General features: G+C 40.5%; 1 protein-coding gene across 4 annotated transcripts; it reads right to left on the bottom strand.

The window, feature by feature from the left end:
* ST7L (suppression of tumorigenicity 7 like) lies at positions 1-23,540 on the bottom strand. Of its 4 annotated transcripts, XR_012039521.1 has the most exons (17): positions 23,313-23,539; positions 22,112-22,194; positions 20,292-20,451; positions 19,688-19,742; positions 18,964-19,079; positions 17,266-17,344; positions 16,291-16,445; positions 15,623-15,720; positions 14,877-14,991; positions 12,994-13,066; positions 12,226-12,328; positions 8,885-9,035; positions 8,648-8,740; positions 5,724-5,863; positions 5,252-5,409; positions 786-864; positions 1-542 (listed from the first exon to the last, which is right to left on the bottom strand). XR_012039521.1 is itself a non-coding variant. In XM_072844609.1 (16 exons), the coding sequence occupies exons 1-15, from the start codon at positions 23,518-23,520 to the stop codon at positions 811-813; spliced, it is 1,683 nt and encodes a 560-aa protein (XP_072700710.1). In that variant the 5' UTR covers positions 23,521-23,539; the 3' UTR covers positions 1-542; positions 786-810. The 4 variants fall into 4 exon arrangements, 2 of the variants coding, with proteins under 2 accessions (XP_072700710.1, XP_072700711.1); XM_072844609.1 differs by lacking the exon at positions 5,252-5,409; XR_012039522.1 differs by lacking the exons at positions 1-542; positions 786-864 and adding an exon at positions 871-4,134.
* Between the last annotated feature and the right edge of the window lie 126 nt (positions 23,541-23,666).

The following is a 23,666-nucleotide window of genomic DNA, read 5'->3' as shown; positions in this document are numbered from 1 at the left end:
TTCAATGTGTTAAGAAGCAATCTTTTAATAAAGAAAGCAGAACCACACTTTGCTGTTAAACAATATTTTGAAGAAGGCTTATAAAATTAAATCTAAGCCAATTATCTGGTGCATCTGCAGCTGAGAAGGAAGTGTCAATACTCCAAACATCTGCTCGGTTTGTGTCCTCTCCTTTCTTACAGAGGAAGTATTAGCTTCCAGTTGTACAAGTGATTAAGAGAGCAATAAGGTATTGCTCAACAAAAACTACTTTCTTAGATGATTACAGACTAAGGCCAAAGAAGAAGTTCATATGTTAAGCACCATTACCAACATGGAAGCCTGTCAAAGATACCAGTTTGAATAGCACAGCTTTCTTCCTTGCCCCCCACGTCTAGGGGTCAGCTAACCACCGGGGGTGAGGCTCGTGAGAACAACGAAATCAAACCATCGTGGAAAGCACACTCCAGTCACACTGGAGTCAGCTGATGCCACAGACTGGACAGCAGGAGAACCTCGATGTTTTCCGTAATGAAGCTGAAGGGTGAAAGATTCCCAAAGCACTGGAAGAAACAGAACACAACAACAACAAAAAATTAGCTCAATTTCAAAATCAACGTCCTTTTACAGGCTCAAGGCAATGAACAAAAAGCCACCCTGTATCTTTCCCTCAAGGCAGCAGAGCTATGATCCCCTCAACGCTGACGCCATGAGACAGGCTTGCAGTAATCAGGAAATATTAGCAAAGACACACAAAAGAAAAAACCACCCTCTGGGAAGCCAGGGCTCCAGCCTTGTCCACTCACCCCCTGCGTCCCCGGCGCGGTCCGCTCAGCTGGAGGCCAGGACGCTGGGAGCACTCACAGGCCACAGCACCCGCAGCACCTAGGCAGAAGCAGGACGGGTTAGGACGGTGTTTCGCTGTGCTACAACTCTTCCAGCTGCTCTGAGCACTGCGCCTTCAGTGTTGAACAGACTGGGGAGGAGGGTAGCGTATTTTCTCAACTCAAATGTGTGAAAACTGAACAGACAATCCACCAAGACCGGCCTGTGCTTCCAGACAGGATCCATTCTAGATGCCATCTAAACAGTTCCAGAAATAAAGATTAGGCTAAAACAAATGGTGCAAACTCCCCTGCACCTTCTCAACCCATCCCCCAAGTATTCCGGTGGGACTCATGTTATCCTCGTACAAACCCTCTTTTCATGAGGCAGCAATGACAGGACTCATTTACTTTGAGGGTTTTACTTTGGCCCTCCTGGCTTATATCATAACCTCAAATATTACATTAAAAAGGCTTTTAAAACATAACATTCGCAGCAGTGCAGGAGCTTTTCACTGCAGCTAGCTTCTTCCCTGCCTGTTTGCGTGTGGCACCTTCACATTAAGTGCATGAGTTAAGATGTAGATTAGCAAGGCAAGAAACCTTTGCCCTTGGCATTGACACTCAGCTGTGACAGGAAACTTCAGGCTTTTTTTCTACGAAGTGTGGAACCACTCATTACACATTGGCAGGGAAGTGCACATCTCCAAACTATACACATTTTCTCTTAGATAAGCAAAAGACTCAAGTGTTTATAAATATGAAAAGTTCAGCAGCTGGCTAAAAAGTTAATTCTCCAGTCTCACTTAATGAGCTTTGGGGAAAGTGGTAGGGGGATTTGTTCAGAAAGTAAAGCAGAGTGTCACAGAAAGCAGGACTTGCCAGATGGGGCTCTGTTTAGGCCTATTTTCTGTCTCTAGATGGCTGCTATCAGCAAAATGGCAAGGAATCTGCTAACAGGGAGCTACGGAACAACCAGGATGAGAAATGTTTTCTCCTAATCTTGCAATCATAAGAATTAGCCAATTTTTAAGTCCCATGACTTATTTCTTTGTTGTGAAAATATCAAGCAATCCATATCAAAACACTTTGGAGCATGGACTGTCTTAGGATTTCGTCCAATTGTCCAAGTTGTTTTCAGTAGGACTCAGCAGGAACGCTGCTGCAACATTTTTTCAATACTTTAATATTCACTAATACTTGTCTATTCCAGTAGCATAAGGTTCGGAGTTAAAAAATGGGATCGATTTGCTTGGAAGGTAGGCATGTTGGTTGTTTTCAGGAACTTCCGAGAAGACTATTTACAGTGCCTGCTGTCACTCTGCATCTCTAGTTTTCGTGAAGACAGACTTCTCGGTGTCTTTATAAGATATTACAGAAGGAATTGTGCAACATCACTTTTGCAAGATGATACACAGCTACCCAGTTCTCCACCTATGTAATTATTAAAAAATAAAAATTCATACTGAATGGAAAAATAATCAGACCCTTTTGTCTGCAGTTTCAACAGAAGGTGTTTTATGTAACAGAATATTTTTTCAGCTTGCTCAGTGAACTGTCTAGGTTATTGTCATCCCTTTAGCGTACCTCCTCCCTTCTGTCACTTACTGAGAAAATTCTGAACAGCAACTACTTAAGAAACAGCGCTGTCTCTGATGATCAAGAACAGAGCGATTCTCCAAGAGATCAGAAATCTATCTGAAACCAACAGCAAGGCTGAGCTGAAATCTAGCTGAAACCAACAGCAAGGCTGAGCAAGTGCTCCCACGGGGAGCGCTTGTGCTCGTACCGCAGCTCATACGGAGCTCTCTACCACTGCCTGTTCCACTGTCCTCACCTGCACTGACTCACGCGGTACATCTTTCCTTAGTCAAAGAATATTAAAAGTCTGAGTTCAAGAGAACTAGTAAGCCACAGTTGGCTCTAACTAGGTCCACCAATGCTAAGCACTTCTGCCAGCACCAGTCCCCAGGGCCTGCAAACCCTTCCACCTGTGCAAGACACAACGAAAATCCCTCTGGCGCCTGGTCCCAGGGCCAGGGAGCGCGGAGGCAGGGCTGCCTCCCGTTCCAGAGGGAGCCGACTCGCAGCCGGTGCCAGTGCTCAAGTCTCTGTCGATGGTGTATTACGCTTGTATACATTGGAACTAGCAAATGCTTCACTGTGATTTTTGGCCACTTGGAATATTTTTAGCAATTTGCCAAGGTTTACCCTGTGATTTATTACAGAGGAAACAAACTCAAGCACTAACGAATGAAAATATGTAAACTCTGACTTTTCAAGTCAATAGAAAGGTATTCAACTTCTTAAAACCCTTTAGAGGCATGCAGTTCGCTGTAGATTCAATTGCTGGAAACAACCGTTTGATTAAGAAGCAACTGAAATGTAATCTAAGAAGTCATATTTAAGTCACTTAGAGATTGATAGTGAAAAATTCCACACACACGATACTTTCCAATTGTCATTCCCAAAACTGTGTTCTAGATTTGCTGGAAGTTCAACAATTTGTTGGAAATATATTTTGTATCGCTTTTTCACTGAGGCCAAAGCACTCCAGGTATCTACTATCTAGAACTTTATTATCTCAAATTACTATATTTAATAAGTTAAAACACAGTACCATGAAAAAATACTTGAAATAATGAAATACACAGGAAAAAAATGCATTTAGAAAGCTTAAAGCACTGGAATTACCTGCAGATATAACACTAGATACAGCAAATAATAATTGTTTTATTACAGTATTCTTGGGTGGAGAGGCGGGTTTCATTAAAGAGAAGGTAAATTTCCATTTTCAGTATGCAAATTCAACTAGATGCTACTGCCACATACCTCCAGAACACAAGAGATAATGCTTTATAAAATGCTAGCAGCCATCACAGCATTATCTATAGTTAAAATACTGAAGCAATCTATGAATAAGTGTTAGTTTGATAGTGAGTATCATTGTTTCTTACAAGTTTTCTGAATGCTTCCGCAAACATCAGGAATGGGATCAAGAGTACAATAATCTCATAATTAAAATAAGGAAGAATATTAGTCATTAGAGTATGATTGGGAGTTAACATTAATTCTATCTAAAATAGCAGAATACTGGAAGATGGTATTTCCTTCTCAGCTGTCAATCTCAAAAGATTAATACAGAATTCACTTCTTGTCTGTTTCTCTCAATACACAGTTTCCACTTTTGCCAGTATTAAGCTAGCACAGCGAGTGGCAAGAACCCCTTTGTCTGTGCCTGCCACCGCTGTGACTTGGTTGGTGGAATGATGCGGCAATATGCATGCTTCTTGATCATCTTTTCAGCTGAACAGACACTATCCATCCTTTCCTATAGAAAATAAGCAAAATAAACACGCTGCCAAGTGACCAAACCCCGGGAGTTTTTTCCCCACATTTGGACATGCCACTTGACATTCCAAATGCCATTATGCAAAGCCAACTAACTTGTACAAAGTCTTTTTTTGGTTCAAGAAACCCAGCAGAGAACTTCACCAAGCAATTCTTTGTTAGCATAACATTTGACCTTGTATCTCTTTGGAAATCATACAACTTTGCTAATGCAGTCCTTACAGAATTAACCAAGCAGATAGTTAGACCCTAGTTACTATGATCCCAGCCAATTATGAGCAGCACTGAAATTTGTCACTGGCATGTCCAACTACATTTTCCAACATAAAGATCAACAGAACTGTGTGGAAATGAGGCCCCACTCTCAGACCTGCATGACTTGGACGCTGTAGACTAGAATTGCTAGCAAAGCTTTTAGGAACAAAGTATTCTTAAGAAAAAAGGCTTACCTCCCAGGTCTCCATTACCTGCTGCATTAAAACAGCAAGAAAGCATAACACCTTTCACCCTCTATTTTGACTAGCAAAGCTAGAATAAATGATTCATTGAGACTTCAGAGCTCTTTATTTGCCACTCCACTCTACTGCATGAGATCCACAGTTCAATAAAGGCCAAATACACTGCATGGCTTAGTTTGAGAAGTGGGGAGGGGAAGCTGCCTATGCAGTTTCTCCCTCTGTCGAAGTAAGAGAGCACAGCTTTCAGCATCCAGGGAAAGATGGTAAGGTTACAGCCAACAGCAATATTAACAGATAAGCAAGGAAAAGAAACCCTAAAAGGAGCAGGGCAGAGAGAAGGAGAAAGGAGATGGGCACAGAAGGCACTCATAAGAACAAATGGCTCCACAGCAGACATATTTATATATATTTAAAGCAGTACAGATCAGAAACGTATCTAGCCAAAAGCACGTCTGCCATTGTCAAGTCCAATTTCTGTCCTTGAACAGGTACTCAAATGACAGAACTGTGGTCACTGAACATGTTATCCATCTAGTAACTGGAACCAGACGAGATATAAAACCATTGGTCTAGTTCCCAAAAGGTAAGTGACAGCTAACTAACTTCTGAACCTGGCTTGGAAGTTAACAGTTACTTTACCTCTGTTCTTGTCCGTTCCATTCACATCGTGCTACTAGTTTCCAGTGCTCAGCAAGAGACCTGTTTTTCCAGCAGTCCAGCCTGCCTTTTACTCACTTCTCAAAATCTCCAGTCAACAAATTTATTTTTTGAGGTTCTCACACTGCAGTCTTCCACTTCTATGAGAATAAAATCCATACTCAACACAGTGCTCTTTGGCAAAATTTCTCTGGTGCTGAAATGCTGCTCTCTCACCATAAGGGTGCATAAAGCCATGGTATGTTATAGTCACAGTTCACCTTCTTGTCAAAATACACATTTTGCCCAAATTTCAACAAATGCTTGTCACTAACTAGATTCTTACAAAAGGAGATAAAGTAATTCATGCCCCACAAGCATGAGACTGCCTAGCGCCTCCTTCACCATGGACCTCAAAACTCCCAAAGATCCCACAAGTCACCTAAGTAAGCCCCGTGATAGAGACAACACTTACAGCTTTAGCAAAAACGACCATCAGCTCAGGGAACTGGTGCGTGAGGAGGGCAAGCATGGCCGAAAACGAACATAGGCCTGCTGTGAAATGGATGAAAAAGGGAAGTTCCTTCTGTGGGTAAACGGAGACTTCGTGAAATGCTGAAAGGAAAAAATGAAGAATATTGACATTTGCTAATTGAGGAGTTTTCTAAATTATTTACGACCTTGTAACTCAGTTCCAGCCTTCCAGAAGGAGTAAGTGTGGACTCAAGACTATTGTGCAGCACATGTTAGGTCCCAGTATTTAAACTTCTCAAAATTTTTCCCCTACATTAAATGCTTGTCTTCATTATAAATAGTCATTACATCTTTCTCTTCCCAATCTTTTTTCACTTGCACAGGCTTTAGTTTTGAAGCATTTAATCAGGCTTAGTTTTTGGTAGCTACTCTTTTAACAGGACAGAGAGAACTGTAAAATTCACAAGCTGTCAAAATTACCTAGACCAATTTAAACAATTCAGGTGTTTCAACCCTCTGAAGCATTAACCCTGTTACGTGAAGAGAAGAGCACATCTCCCCATCCTATAAGAAGCTCAGCAAGTACAAAACCACCATCGTGTTATATATACATGCAAGGTAGCTCCTTAATGCTTTTCAAAGATTTCTGGTTGGTAGGCTACAGTAAATTTTTTCAGAGCAGCTGACAGAGTAGACCTCAAAGAAAATAGTGCCAGGACTAGGTTATAAATTCTGTACATAGCAGCTCCTTGCAATTTCCAATCTATGGTAACAGAATCAAAAGAAGGTGATTAGACAGGCTAAGGGCTGGCATGTGGAGCTTTCAGCACTCAAGACACTACTACTGGTTACTAGCTGAGGACCTGTTCAGTGAATTTGCAATTACTTACTGGCTCTGAATACCTGCAGCTCTGACTTTTATCCAATGATTTTAAAGGGTTTTTAAAGGAAGAAAAAAATAGTTTCTATGGACATAAGTAACTATGAAAGGGCTGCACACTTCTTGACAAGACATTTTTAAAATCTAACAAAAGCCTCAAAATTTAAGTAAGCCTTTTTGTAAAACAAGAAAATACAATTGTATTCATTTTTAAACTGAAGTCTGAGGAGGAAAAACACACTTTACCCTACCAGTGACTGTTTCTGAATGCTGGCATGTGAAAGCTACCATTGTAAGAGCAAGCCCAGCAAGAGGGGCTTGTGCTGTTGCAACTCATTAATGGCAAAGTGCTTGGGTTTTGTTTCGCTTTTAAGTATATGATTTTGGAGCACAACTAGGTAGAACAGTTGGAGTTCCATGTCTAACGCCCATCAGAGATGTTTAATGTTATCCCAGAGATTACCAGTTCACCTTCTTAACATGCAACCAGCCCTGCTAGGCCACAGTATGATAGTAACACACTCCTCTCTACGGCACAACCAAAGAATCCACTTGTCGACTATGGAACGCTGTTATGCTCTCATACTATGTAGAAATTCACCTGATTTTTATAGCACGGAGCAATATAATCTAGGAAAGGTCCCAACATAAGTTAGGAAAGTGTAAAAAAAAAAAAAAAAGGAAGGATTCTTTTTGCACTAGTTTTTCCGTACATTGGAAAATTAAAATCAAATCCGAAATAGATAAGGACAACTAAAGATAATTCTATACATTCACAGCCATTTGAGAATTGTTACTACTCAGACCAATACAGGATTTTTGAATCACTAATTTGGTCAACATTATTTTAAACAGATAAATTTTAAAAAATTAAGTGTCAGGATTTCTCGAGGAAGTACTGCAATAAAAGTGTTAAGATGATTTTATTTATGGGTAGTTTTATATTTAAAACATAACAGGAATGCGTGAGTGATCGTGTTGAAATATCTGCATGTGTTGGTGTTTAATTATGCTGGGAAGTCTACAATTTAGGGTTAGTTGCTAACCAAGGAATTCCTTGTGCAATATCCTGCATAAGTGAGAAATGAGTAATTTAAAGCAGTCTGGGGGCAAATTTAAATTACACATTTTAAATATAACTTCAGGCTTTTAAATAGAAACACGTATGTGTAGTTTTCCTTTCCACAGCTGTGGTCTCAGTGGGGCTGCTGGTGCTTTTGCAGTAGCCCTTTCCAGTCCCATGGGACTTGCATTTCTTCGTGATGTAGAAGTTCACCCCCAAAGGAATTCTATTAACATGTACAATTAGCAGTCAAATTCTAATCTAAATTAATGCTATTTTCCTAAATATGATGAGCACGGGCCCTAATGATTTAGTTTATTTGCCTTACCTAAAGAAAAAAATACGTAGGCTCACGATTGCATAAAGTAATCTTGAAGTAATGGGCAGCTGAAGAAGACTTACTTTTCAGTGTCAAGTGTTAGTATAAATCCATAAAAATACCTACATGGATAAAAAGTTCCAGGAAGCATACTGTCCAGCAGACAAATACGTACCAACAAATTAATGACAGAAAGCGATACATATTCTGTGAAGCTATAGATTAACCAAGGATTCTCTGTAGGATCGGAGGCAGGTTCTGCTAGATACCTGAACGCAGGACAGGAATCATGCGTTTATTTCCTTGCTAAACGGAAACAGCTCCTCTACACCAGCAGTCAAATCCATGACTTCTTTTAAAAGAAGTAATTTAAAGAGCTGGTCCACTTTGTTGTCCTCAAAGTTGGCCAAACTTAGCCTGAATGTACCACACACAGACTTCATCTTTGAAGGACTTATGTTACTACGGAATCAAGCTAACATTTACCACACACACACGTCAAGTGCTTCAGGATTGTTTGGGAGGGACATCGACAAATAACTGAATCGCCTTCACAGGAAGCTCAAACTAAAAAAAATCACAGTAAGGTAAATACAGACTACCACAAACCGAACATGTCCTTAGCTTATGTTTTATTATCATTACTGCTTAGAAACCACTTACTTGGCAACAGTTCTCTGTCTGCTGTTTCTGTGCAACTTGGATAGGGATAGAAAAGATGGCCTTTCTCTAATGGGTATGGGATCATCCTAAATGCTGAAAAAAGAGTGAGTGACATTAGATCTGTATCTAAACCAAGCGACCAGCTTCTCACAAAGAGAACCAATCGTGTTTGAGGTGAATAAAGGCAGAGAGATTAGTCTACTGTACAGAAAAAAGAAAACAAGGAGAGATACTTACTGCCTTCCCATGTACAGTGTAGCAGATTTAGAGCCCCTTCTATCCTCTTCCAGTGCTGGAGGTGAAAAAAAGCATATGCTACTGCCTCACTGTCCCCTCGTTTCAGAATATGCTCTGGAGGTAGCACTAAGCTTTTCATTTCTAGTAAATACTGAAAGTAAAAATGGAAAGCATGCTTGGTTACATGGAATATTCCAAAATCTTTAATTGTGAAACATAAATGATCATTTGAGGCATAACTGAGCATATCACACAGGGGCCAGCTTCCACCTGTTGAAGAAACAGCCCAATCCTGACACAGTGCATACAGCCCACACTCGCACGGGAAGTGAAAAGCAGCAAAACACAAATCTGTGTGTAAGACTCTTAAATTGGAGTTTTCACACACAAAATACCAGGGAAAAAAAAAATGCATCTTCAGTAAGGCAAAATAAAAATACATTCTTGTGGAATATACATGAAGTACAAAGCCACAGGTACAATACCAATGAGCTACATGTTTAGGCTAATAAAAAAAAACAACAACAAAACAAACAGTATTTTTGCTCATCATTTAATCACTGAAAGTTTCAGTGTAGGAGGCTGAGTACTTGTTAGCTCTCAAGTATGAGTAGCAAACCAGAAAGTGTCAGTATGCTAACCAAAGGAAGAATAATAAACCAAACGCAGGAAAATCTTGTTTTAATGTGGTTTTGCTGGACTACCACAAAGCATCTCTGATTTCAGATTTTTTCAGTTTCAGCCTTCCCCCTACCTCAGCAGAATATCTGATGCACAGAAGGGTCAAAGAACATAAGGATTAATCATTTTCCATTTCCCTTGAAACACAGGACATACCATCTTGTTTTCTGATGGTACATTAAAAAAAGACATGTATTCATTTGAACTTAGCTTTTAAAAGCAGATGACTAATTTCTACAAGAATGAAATGACAGTTTCAGCTCTAGTATTTACCTGCGAGTTGTTCTCTCCTAGCACATAGTGTCTCATTCAATAACAGCCAAAGTTAATCCACATCTTTGATCAATGTAGCTGGCAATTCCTTTGACTGTCTCCCAAAGTGTAAGAATGCAGCTAACTCGCCGATTTATTTCAGCAGATGCCACAAACTATGAGATTATTTACTAATCCAGTTTGAGGACTTAACTTTTCCCATTCAGATTCTTGAAGGAATGTAGGAGGGGTTGTGCCCCGGCCAAATAAAGCACATTTACTGCCTGGCTAGGTTCTTCTCTTAGTGCCTTGGGCCTACACTCCAGAGGGTAATATTCTTGCTAATCCCCTCTAATCCTCTTCAATTTTTTTTTTTTTTTTTTTTTTTAACACAGTAAAGGATCACTCACACAGGGCTGCTGTGGGAAAATGGTCTCAAATATCTGACCCTTGACCTGACTCCTCATGCTCTCCGCAGTGCCCACTTTTCCCTCGTACTAACCGTGCAGAGAGCAAGGGCGTATCAACGCAGCAGCGGCGGTGCAGCCCCACTGCAGGTATCGCCACAACATGCCAACGCTGAACTCCACGCTCTGGCTGCCTCTGCGCCCGTGTTACCACATAAACAGAAAAATTCCACAGTCTGGCAGGTTCTCATGTCCGTGTTTAACCATAAGACAGGCAATGTATCAGTACTGAAAATATCTTGGGTTTTGCAGATTTAAGAAAGTCTTTCTACACAATAAAAATTTGTAAGATATTCAGAAGATCATTGGAAAAGATTGTTTCATGCATTACCAAAATGAAGTTATAGATCTCTAATGTGAAATGCCTTAAGAGTACCAGTTTTCTAGCACTGTAAAATGCCTTCCTAACTTTCCAAACAAAAGCCATCCTTGTAAAAGCATAACTCAGAACAAAGAGAAACAAACATTATTTTATTTTCCTTATGCAAAATGATGTTATGTGCAAAGACAACCACTTTCATCAGATGTGAGAACAAAGGGATTTCTACTTTACATACTCATTTCTTTTTAGTCCACAGGACAGAACAGACTGCAAATTCAAATACCAGATTTTCTTCCCCACTAGTCCACTGTAACCCATTGGGCAAGTTACTTCACTTGTTTGTGCCCTTGTTCACTTGTTTGCTTTGACTATGAGCATTTCAGAGCTCTACATAGCCAGCACCAATAAAATTCTGCCCTGCCATCTAATGAATTGGTGTTTCAAGGCAATATTGTAATTAAAAAATCATGAAGACGACTGGATAGGTATACAATTAGAAGAGAAGATCAAATTACTGAAACGTGGAATCAGTTTCCATGATTGTCTGTAGAACTATGGAATATATTTTGCAAACAGCCTGTTTGAAATGATATCTAACTTATTTAAAATGGTACATGAGGCTCCTGAAACAACTGAAGGATACACAAAATAAAAGAACTTTTAGATAATGATAATGCGTTATAATCTTCTTCCCCTAAAGGCAGAGGCTAAAGAAAAATCTGTCTGAGACTGTCTGAAATGAACTTGCTACGCTCTTGATCAGTCATGCAAACAAGCAGCAATTTCTCCCAGCAATTAGCTTTCTCAGTGCACATTCTATTAGATTGGACAGGCAGACAGAATAGAGCGGCTGGATAATTCAAGCCTTCACAGCAATAGTCATTCGGACTCCATGATCATTTGCAGAGGATTAGGTCCAGGACTAAGCCAACCTTCTGCATTCAAGGTTTCAAACTGAATGCATCACAATACTAGTACAGTAAAAAGCAACGTAAGATTTTATTTTCACCCAATGCTCAGTGGAATCCATATCTTGGCCGCTTCAAGTAATGCCAGACATTAAATTACAGCCTGTAGCAATACTGACTCTTAATCTTGTTTACACGTGGATGAAGAAAATAAGTGACTGTAGGTCTTTCAATAACGCGAGTTCTGGAGCCATGCTTGGAAGTACAGCAGGAAAAAGTATTTTGAAATACTATGAGTGGTTATTGTTTGGAGAACTTAATTTGGCTTCAGGGATTTTAAATATCTAAACTAATATTTATTAATGCTTACCTTTACGCAACAAAGGGCCTTCACTGATACATTACTGGATTTTCCAATGAGTTACAAAATTTTGAGTTTGTAAAAACTCAAAGTTTTTGTAAAAACTCAAAGTTTTACAAAGTTTTTTGTAAAAACCCCAGTTTAAACATCACCTATTGCAAACAACTTATTCTGGCCACCAAACATTTACAATACAAATACTAGTGTGTTTAAGAACTCAATGGCTGGAGTTATAACCACCTTCAAGAAAACATGGGGCCAGAAAGGCTCAAATAACAAGACGATAACATAACACGACTTCTTTCAGAAGACAATAAAAAGTGGTCCAATAGGAAATAAAACACTCTTACCTTTGGAACATGAGGGTTAAATTCCACAGCTCTGTGAATTGCTTCCACAGCATTAATTTCTGCTGTACTGAGCCCTCTTTTGGAGGCAGTTTCTGGGGAGAACCTGAAGGGAAAAACCCATGCTGAGCAAAAGTAAACAATAAATGCTAAGCAGGTGCTTATTTGCATTGTAAGCTTGGAGTTCATTAAAAACTGACTGATTTATCAAAAAAGATAAACAAACCCTTCTAGGAGACAAATGTTCATGTTAATTTAGGTATCTTGACTGTCATCCATGCCCATATGACAGAGTTATGTTTAACTTTTTGAAACTTCACGCCAATCACATAAGGTAATTGAGTGCCCAGCCTTTCATAAGATTGTTACAACATCACCTACTCAGAGGTAAAGCTAGAATCAGCTGTGCAAATAGACCAGAACGAAAGTGAAATGCCAACACAAAGTACCACAAATATCCTGCACCTGATCCACAAAACAAAGAACTGCTGAACATGACAAGCACAACACTGAAAACAAAATTTATACAAAAGCACACGTGTGTACATGGGCTCTTGAAAAACATCTTCACCTGTATTAACTTTATGGATGCTTAAAAGCAACTTTAAGTTATGTTTAACTACACACACATATATATGTGTATATAAATACACTTAACTTGCTCTTAGAAACCTAACTGCTACATATTGGATTTAGACCTTTTAGTTCATATTTTACAGCATAACCCAAGATAAGCAACAAACCACTGTTTTCACAAATGTGCTTGCTTACCTTTCTGAAACGGCTCTGGCTTTTAACAGGGCTGCTGTGTAACATATTGCTGCTGATTTTGGAAGACTGATATCTATGATAAAATAAAATAATTAAGCTGTAAGATTCTAAGGCAAGACAAACATTTTAAACCCACATCCTTTGAGCTTAAAGATTTTTATTTGGGCAGACAATGAATGTAACATCTGGAACATTTCATCTATGATTAGAAACTTTGAATTTCTTTGCACAGTCTTCTTTCTGGTCACCAGTCAGTCTCGGATTAAAAACTCAGAGTTGTAGTTAGGTGGTAGAGTAATTTTTTCTTCTAAACATACCAAGACACTGAAACTGAATTCAAAGAGAAATGGATGTATAAACACACACTTAAGAACAGTGTACCTTTCCTGTATTAACCCACGAAGGTTTCAAATAAGTGTCTAATCTTCACCTAATTTTGCAACTGTACATTAACACAGAGTTTTACATAATACTGAAACAAAGACTGACTAGAAGCTGACCAAAAAAATTACATTATAGACAGGTAGACAAATTTTAATGAAAATGCAATTTCCATTCTTTTCCAGTTCCATGGGGAAAAATTCTATTAGTTGTAGATTTCGTAGAATATCTGAGGCCAAGTTTGAGCTGACAATTACAGATTAGAAGGTTAGCACTCCACAGTACAAGTTTACTTTAAAAGCAGACAAAGTCTGGGGTCTAATTCCCAAGTACCATGTTGTGTATAGTCAGATGGCTCTTGCTTTTTTTGTAAATCCCATCCTGGGCTTGTCCATCACTTACTAGAAGTCTGGCTGTCGTGTCAAGCAAAACACAGGGGCACTACAGAGAGTTTGAAGCTCATACTCATTTTTCCAGATGCTTAGAAAAAAAATCAGCAACCCCTTCTTAAGAAAGTGTCGCAATTCCTGATGTTAACATAAAGAAGCACCAGGAAAAGAGCAAACGGTTTTGTTAAATTAAGAAGACTCCACACAGAAGAACATGGATGGTCAAGTAACAGGAGCAGGCTGCTAGGGTGGCCACGCACAAGGGGCACAGGATTTGGGCAAGAATATCATACTTTTGATTCCCTGAAGCAATAAAGAACAGAGACACAAGAGAGAACATACCAGCTTCTCAAGGGCAGGGAACGATTGCCACAAAATACCCTTTCTATGTCCCTCCATTCTGAGGGATATAGAAAAGGGACAGCTTTGACAGCAGCACTTTGTACACTAATGATGTGTGCATTATCTAGGTGGCAAAACTCTGAGGACAATAAAAAAAGTAAGTATATATTTTATTAACCTTTAGCTAGACTTGCACAACACCTGAAACGTATTAGTTGAGATGGAAAGTGAAAGCAAACTACTGCCATTTAATGGGGCAATACTACTAATCTCTGGCAAGCAAGAGGCTTGCACATTGCTAATCTCTGGCGAGCAACCTCAGTATTACAGAATCACGAGGCCAAGCCTGGAAGACGGCAGAAGGGAAAACTACCTTTTCCAGCTTATTTACATCAATTACTTAGAGGGCTATGTGCTGACTGAAAAAGGCTGATGAAGTTAGGCATAACTAAGGATGTAGAAGAGATTAAAAAACGAAAATAATCCTTGAATTGAAGCAAAGTGAGCTCCAAGATTTCTTTACAGATTAGAAGTAACTTAAAAACATAAAAAGTAATTTATATGCAATTTAGCTTGCCTAAATTTGACCTCATCATTCAAAAGAAAAAACTCCACTTGCACTCTGGAAGCACCTATTTGCTGCTGATGAAGGGAATCTAGTCAACTAGCTGAGATCATGGGCAGACACTTGCTTTTGGACAGGCACACCTTGCCCGCCTCACCTATACTCTTACACGAAAACACCGGTATTTCCCAATAGGCATCCCTTACCATCGTACTTTGCTAGAACTGCCTGGACATCTGCATAAGCCTGTAACTCCAGTAGTGCCTCCAGGAGATTTTCATGAATATTCAGCATGCTGAGAAGTGGAAACTCTTTCATCAACTGCAAATCAGTAAAGATAAATTAATTAAGCACATATAATTAAGCACTTGAATCCCTGAAATACTTAATAGAAATCAGTACAATAATTTAAGCTTCTTCAATGTTCTGTTCTTTCACAGTGTTAGAAACTGGCATGTAAGCAGCATGAAAAGAATCGCATCATTTCTACCTTGCTTTTTGCTTATATTCACCTACTGGAAAATAAGTATACTGAGGTTCATACAACACGCTCTCAGCCCAAATTTGCACAATTCCCAGAGTGAGTTGGTTTGGTCAGTAATATTATCCTATGAAAAAAGAACTTATGATACACCTTGGGCAAGTGAAAGAAAAACTATGATGAAGTCTAAAGTTGACTATTTTGACAAGTTAGTTGCTGAGTCAAGCACGAGGCAAACTGGACAACAGAACTGTGAACGTATGACATTATATAATATAAAAATTTAAAATCTACATGTAGGAACCAAAAAAACCTGTTCTCAAAAAAAAAATCATGAATCATTATGTGCAAATCCCATTGGAAAATAATTCAATTAGATTCATTATGATGCCTAGAAAGGAACTTTAAACCATCAATTTGGACAATGTGACTGAAAACAACAGTTGCTCACTTTTTCTTATTTTTACTTACATCTCTCATCATTTTTACTGCTTCTCGTATTCTTCCAAGTTTTCTTGCACACATAGCTAGTCTCCTTTTCACATATACCAATACATTGGTGTCTCTTCCTGATTACAAAGACAAAAAAAAAAATTAGTCTATCAGTTTCAATCCTTGCCTCTCCTTCCCTCTCTCTCTCAAAAAAAAAACCAAAACCAAAAACCAAAACCCCGTACCAAAACCCCCACAACCTTTTTCCTAACCACAGGTACAAGCACAAAATAACTACTACTGCTGTCCCAACCACGGCCCATCTACACCAATGCTAGTAACTTTTAACTAGGTTAAATGACAAAAAAAAATATGTTTTTTTCCAACATGTTGCATGGAATAAAAGAAGGTGCTACTGACACACACTAATTGCTTCATTAGTCTGCTCTACCTATCCAGCTTTCCAGAACAATAATGTACCGAGCCTCAGCGAGACAACCCACGACGAATACACAGCGTAACTGCCACTTCCTCGGTTTCATTTGGGTACTACAAAAGATCACAGAGCACGCCATGCATAAGCATAGCTAAAATAGCAGGAACTGCCTCACTGAATTGGGAATCAAACTAGAATCACTGAGTATAATTTTAGTTTTACATTTCTGGTCACACAAAACCAAGAGTTTGTGTGACTCAAAAGTGCTTACTCAGCTGTGCTTCGTGCTGGGGACTCTGGGAATGGCAGTTCTGAGACTTTCTGTAAATCATTTCTCCTGCTTTCAGAGCCTGCTTGAAATACTTCTCAGCATCTACAATAGTTGTTGCTTCTTCCTCAGCCAGGAGGACATATGCAGTGGCACAACTGTAATAAGGAAAAAACCACTAATTATTCTGAGGGACAGAGCTTAGTATTTTTTGAATAAGTGTAAAAAGCATTAGAAATGGGCAGGTTTTGCTTATGTTTAATATCTAAGCATTGACAATATTAAAGTACCAAATATTGACTTGAGTTCAGATGGTGAGTGTCAGGAAAACAGAAACCTTTTCCATTTTACAGAAAAAAACACACATTTGGAGAAAGAACAAAAGAAAGAATTGTAACAGCAAGTCAAATTATTTTCCTTGAAATATTAAAAGTGTTCTGGTAACTGTCTGGATATTTTTTTTGTGTTTGGTTTGCTTTTTCAAAACAAGGAGGTAGGCATTTTACACAAAAACAAGACTACATAACAAAACGGATCACAGAAGTGCGTGAAATTCTTTGGTTTGTGTTATAAGAGTATTTTTAAATTCCTTACAGGAGTGGCATCTGTGAACTCCAAATACGGTATTACCACAATGCCATCTCTGAAACACATACGATCACATATTCAATTTAGACTGTTCCACATCTGAATAAGATTTCTCATTTGTTATTGCTACTGATACAAAGACTTTTAAAAAAAAATCCTTTCCAAGAAAAAGGGAGAACAAAAGCTGTTCTTTTTATAGAACAGTTCAATACTTCAGTGCAACTGACGGCCCCACGTGCAATTCTCATAGTCACAGAAGTCCCCCTTAAGCTATTCAGAACTTTGCTAAAAGTAAATTATAAGAAGAAGAAACTCATAGTGTGCTCAATATCCCTCTGCTTAATCTTTCACACTAGAAATACAGCAATTGAACGTATACTCTAAACTTACTCATTGTTCAACTCTAAAGCTTGATATGCTGCTTTAATCCGGGCTTGAGGGTTTCTCTCTCGCCATGCTTTCTGCATAACTGTTGCAAAAACATTGAAAGGCTGGTGAGGGACAGAGACACCGGCGAAACACCTGGGAGCCAATGGAGGCAACGCTGGCTGCTTATGCCTCAGCTCTACATTAACATTCACTTCCATTTTGCAAATTCCCGTTTGCTATATAATTGTTAGAGGGAAGAGTAAACAAGTGTTTTAATTCCAGCATGAGTTTCTACCACAAGCAGCAGAATCTTGCAACTTCTCATTACGCCCCAAATTTAATTTAAGAAAGCAACACCACCAGGAAGATTATTCACTGACCGTTTAAGAACTCCTACACTGAGAAGCAAAGACAGCTTACATAACCAGGCAGATGTACAATTTCTAAATTGCTACAGATTTTTGGAAACATTTCCCAAGACTTGCTGAAAGTTTGGCAGGAGCAATTGTTAAACACAGGCTCTTGCACAGACCTGCACAGAATTTTAATTTAAGCTTTCAAACAGAACTTCAAAGAAAAGAGTGATAGAGTAAGCTGTGTCTTGCACAGGTATAGATTCATACTTAAGTATTTAGACAACTACCAGATCATAAAGGGTTAAACAATTTCTTTTTAAATTTACAAAGCATATTTGAATGGCATAACATGGCAAAGCCAAGTCAAGATATAATATAATAATCATCTTATTAGAAAGTATTCTGGGAAACAATTAAAAAGGGTGAAATCTATCTATTCAAAAGGGTCGTTTGAATTTCAACTTGAATTCAAAATTACAGTCAGATAAGGAGCAAACAAAAGTTCAATCCAATGACTCTAAACCCCTCCCCACTATGCCTCCGTGAGGGAAAAATGGAATCCCAAACTGAAAACCAACTTCTAGCAAAAGAAAAACAACATCCTTGGAGCTACCATTTTCTATGCAGAACTAACAGCTTTCACACTAAGTAACAGTTCTGAAAGAACTCCAAAACCTTGCGTTCATGGAGTTACATATCTGGCCTATCTCAAGTACGATAAGAAAACTGAAGAATCTATACATGTTTCTTTTGGAACAAAACCTTCTGCTGTCCAGCAAGAATAAGGTGGAAAAATGTTTGAGTTTTCTTTTGGAAACAAAATATTAGTCTTGGCTTAGTAAGCGAGACAATACACTCCATTTGTGAAACAAAAACACATCGTTCATATCAAGCATGTCACAGCCAGCTGACAAGTAACACTTCCGGAACTTGACAAATTGACAATAGCTCTCACCCGGTCTGACAATAACCAGGTAGAGAACATTTTCGGCACTAAACATGTGGAACACAACGAAAAAATTCTGGAAGAAACTGCGCTATTCATTACTAAGGTTTAAATGAGACCACGTCTTTGGCTGTTGAGAATACAATCCAGGTTTTCAATATTGTGTTGTTAATTATTTGAAAAGTGTGAGATCTTAAAGTATGTCAGGATCCTGACAGCATTAAAGTCAGTAGAGAAAGCACAAGGTAAAAACACGTCTTTTCACTAAATACATCTATTAAACCTCCTTAGCAGTTGAGAAGGGCTATCATTTCACAAAATATTTGACACAATAGCTTGCGCTACCTTGAAGTACGTTAAAAATACCCACTTTACGCTCTCCAACAGTTATATACCTTATGCATATGACACTGGTACCTGTATCTGAAGGCCGAAGGGCATCTGTATCGCACGTGAAAAAGTTCTGATGATCTTGAGCAGACAAATTCATGTCATAGTATGTAAGAGGCTCCTTCCCAGTCACCCACATGTATCTTTAATAGGAGAAATTTCAGTAAGAGGCACTCCTAGTAAAAAGCAATGCTGATACCAAGGGGGCTATCTGATGTGCCTAACGACTGAAGCTAGTGCAGAAAATTTTTTTTAATAAAAGACTGGAGCTACTAACCAGAAGTTTTCAAGTACTACTGTTCCATAATCTGTACAGGTTGCCAGAAGGCTTCCTGCAGAGGCAAAAAAAAGTCTTTTTATTCCTAAAGTTCTAAACAACTTGAGAACCAGCTTCCCAGGAAGCAGCTTTTCCTATGAAATAACACAAGGACAAGACTTACAAGACAGCCCTATCAGTTTAATAAAAGATAATTTAGATTCAGAATCACTGTCTCAACCTCTGAATAAAGTTTTTCTCCCACTTTACTCTCAAAAAACCTGATTATGTTACAGTAGTATTTGCATTCTTAACATTGAAACTGCCAAAGCTTGGATAGGTGCCTTTTAAACAAAGGACTGGCATCAATCACCCCTATAATCCTGCAGGTCTCAGCTGTCTCCTGATATTACTAGTGCAAGCTCTGTGAAGAAGTCATGTGTATGCCCCCAATTAATTTTAAAAATATGCAAGGGAAAGTAAGATAATTAATACCTGCTATACTCTGCCCCTCTGAAAAGATTGAGAGGATTTCGCCACACTTTGCACTCTGGAGACAGAAAAAAAAGTACTTTTGTAATTACGAGCACAGGAAATACTACCTTGACTTTAAAATGCAGTAATGCCAATGCAGTTTTACTTTCAAAAGCTGCTTTAATGTTACTGTTATACAACCTGAGCACGATCATACAATCATCATCTTCTCCCTAAACTTCTGCTATCCCATAAATATTTTTGCTCCCCAACATTCCTGGGGTACAAAAGCACATGGTGGAAAGATTAAACACTGCCATTTACACTCATGCAATGTTTATCTTGCACATATTCAGAACAGTAAATATCTAATATTACTGAAACAGTTTTAGCTAAATGTGTAATACATTTCCTAAATCATATTTTTAATAATGCATGTTTTAGATCAAAGAAGCATTATTATTTAGTTTATTTTTACCATTATTAATAAAAACCATTGTAAGATGTAGGCCTGTCTCCAGTTCTTACAAGCACTAATGCAGAGTCAAAGCCATTTAAAAGCCAGTTCAGGTGAACCGGCCACCTTGAAGCTTAAGAAAAACTGCTGGGAGATATGAACAATCACCTGGCATATTCTGCCTGCTTGTCTCATTCTCTCCAGCCGAGAACGCTGCTGGTGCTGGAGGGCTGTTTTCTATGCCACCGATGAGGGGCCTCAAATGACTCACAGAAACCTGCTCAATGAAAGACGTGCCATATTTTCGGAAATGCCACCACTCAAACACCTGTCACAGGAGAAAAAAGCACCAGAAATTTCCTTAGGCAACACCTAACAAACATCAGATGAAGAGCCAATTGTTCCCAGCTAGTACATCCCCTTGCAAATGACTGTAGATAGAACATATCTACATACAAATTAACACTAATTGTCTGTTTTGGCCTGTCTTGTCATGCAGGATCACCCAGACAACATGAAAGAGACTGCAAATAAAAGTAAAATTTTAGTCAAACATATGTTCTTCCCTCCCCAAGTCATTAGGATAACTTCTAAACCCTTTCAGAAAGTGCCTGTACAGGGAAACCTTGCATAGAAGCAAGAACCTCAAGACAGGTGTAGTTTTTTCATGTCACAAAAATAATCTAAAAGAATAAAGCACAGAATGGACAGTTAAAGTGACATGTTCTGCCATTCAGAGAAGTCCAAAGAGGAAAGGCTGAATTAACAGCAATCAAGTTCACTTACCAGAAACTTTGGGTCAAAAATATTACCATCTCTCTCTTTAAAGCTATTAAAAATACCTGCGTATCACAGTTGTCAAGCACTATACCATACTGTCAACCCTGGACCAACTTATCTGAGTATTTTCATTAGCACGCAGAAAGACGTGATGTTTAGACAGACCGTATTCTTTGCATTACTATAAATAGTAGCTGACCAATAACCACTTTTTTCTCTTAAGAGCAAACCTACGTACAATACCTGTCACAAGCAGAATCCACCTCCTTATATGACTTTCCTCAAGTCCTTCAGTCAAAACACAAGCAACATTACTTACAGCAAACAAGTTGTTTCTACCACATAAGACACTTTTTTTTTTAATATTGGCTAAAAGAAAAAAAATTACTTATGAAATAGATTTTGCACGTTCTGCTAAATAGGTTTAATTGATGAGAAGAGATATTTTCTTTACCTTCTAATACTGAAAATAAAGATTAACCCCAAAGATTTGTATCTAGTACCACAGTTTGCATCAGGGTCAGATGATCATCACTGCAGAAACTGCTGCGCTAGCAGAACTGTGCCCCAGAAGCGTGCCCCACTCGTTTCGTGCAAAGTCAGCCACGTCGGTGCACAGTCATCTGAAGATGAGCTGAATTATTGGCTCATTTTCACACCAAAGTCGTTAAGATAGTTACATGATGACACATGCACAAAAGCCCCCCCCAAAGTTACTGTGGGAAGCTAAACTCTTAACTACTATTTTAGCAGTTAAAACTTAACTACTATTTTATTATAGTTAGACTAACTAACTACTATTTTAGTAGTTAAGACTTAACTAACTCTATTTAAAAGAGATAAAAATCTCAGTGTTTTCTTTACACAGAGAGGTCTGCAGAGTTTGCACGTGTATTTTGCATTTTTTATGTATCTACGTACAGACACGCATATATCCATACATACATATGGACATGTGCCTCCTTAAAACAAACCTGAGTTTCTAAAACAGGTACGAGTTATTTTCCTTAGACTCACCCCAACGTACAACACACATAGCAAAAGAGTATGTACAATACATCAGAAAAGCCATCAAATAACAAGTTCCTTCCTAGTACAAAGGCACCCTCTAGAGTCGGATCCAAAAAAAGCTGATTGCATTTACCCCAATTAAAGCATCCTGGAGGTGCTAAACTGGTTTAAAAAATAAAAAAAGGTGGACTACTTACAAATATCAGTCCAGATATAAAAGACGAAGTCACTGTAAGGGCAAAGTAGAATTTTGGAGTCAAAGTGCTTAAGAACACAGTCACTGTTAAGAGAAACAAAACCAAAGACTTAACAAGCAGAACCGAAAAACACAAACAGCTTTTTATTAAACAATGCCGAATGAAATATTATGCAAATATATAATACAATATAGCCCTAGTAACTTTACAGATAACGTTACTTTGTCAGAGCATCCTTTCCATATATTATTTTCTGTTTGTAACCATCTGTGACAGTGAATTAGGTTATAGACGCAATCTAGAAAACTCAGTGTAAGTTCTCAGACAAAGCAGCCTATGGTTTCAACCACCTCATAGCTTGCGGACAGCAACAAGCCCATTTAATGTATTATTTTGTTTTAATCTAAAAGAGAAACATACTGTTCTGAGGCAAGTTTCTAGTCAGGGTTAAGAACATACATTTTCCACAGACCTCTCCTTCCTGGTATTTACAGCACAAGGCAGGGAATGCGGTTTTCTAGCGCTGCTCTGACCGTGGTTTTCACCCAAACTGCACATCAGCTTTGCCACCCGCCACCAGCCCAGGCAGGGAGGGAGCGCGGGAGGGACGCTGGCGGCAAAGGGCACCCGGCTGGAGCGCCGGGCCCAGCCCGGGGGTGACGGCGAACTCGCCTGCCGCAGGCTCCCCCTGAATTCAGGCCTCCGGCCTGACAGGGCACCCCCGGGGGGGGAGCGGGTGTCTGCGGTGACACCCGGCCGGACGCCAAGTGACAGGGCGTGGGTTGGGGACACAGCCGGGGCACGGCTGGCATCCCCCCGGGGCCCCGGCCGGGCAGCAGCGGGGAGCACTCGGCGGCACCACGAGGGCCGCCTCGGACGCTTCCAGCTGCCCCGGCGCCGTCACGGGGCTGCCGAGGCCCGGGCTGCCGCCGCGGGGGCGGCCCCGGACACCGGGGTCCCCCCAGACCCGGAGGTGGCAGCACAGCGAGAGCCCCGGGGCCGGGTGGATGCGCTCGGCGTGTCGCTGCGGGAGGCCCGGGACCCAGGACCGGCCCGCGGGCGGCTGCCGGCTGGACCGGCCCTGTCCCGCCCCGGCGGCCCCGCAGCCCTCCGCAGGAGCCCGGCCGCCTCCAAGGCGGGCGGGGACAGCCCTTCCCCGGCGAAGCCCTCAGCCCCCCCGGCGCGGCCCGCCGCGTCTCACCGGCCGCCAGGCCGTCCCGGAGCCGCAGAGGCACCCGCAGCACCACGTAGAAGAGGCCGAGCCCGGCGGCCACGGCCAGGAGCCCGCGGGCCCACGGCGGCACCGCCGCCGCCGCCGCCGCCCTTCGCCGCAGCTGCTCCCAGCGCCGCAGCGCCGCGGCCGCCCGGGGGCACGGCGGCCCCCGGCCGCTCCCGCCGCCGTCCGCCATGGCCGCCGCCGGGGGACGCCGGGAGAGGGGCGGGCCGCGCGGCGGGGCGGGGCCCGGTGGGCTCCGCCAGCGCGGGCAGCCCGCTCCCCGAGCCCATCGCCGCTCCCTCGCCGGCGGGGCGCGGCCCGAGCGTCCCCCCCACGCCG

Source organism: Ciconia boyciana, chromosome 23, assembly GCF_034638445.1.
Source record: "Ciconia boyciana chromosome 23, ASM3463844v1, whole genome shotgun sequence".
In the NCBI taxonomy this organism is placed as follows: domain Eukaryota; kingdom Metazoa; phylum Chordata; class Aves; order Ciconiiformes; family Ciconiidae; genus Ciconia; species Ciconia boyciana.
Note: the sequence above shows the minus strand (reverse complement) of the source record. Positions and strands in the feature narration are given on the sequence as shown.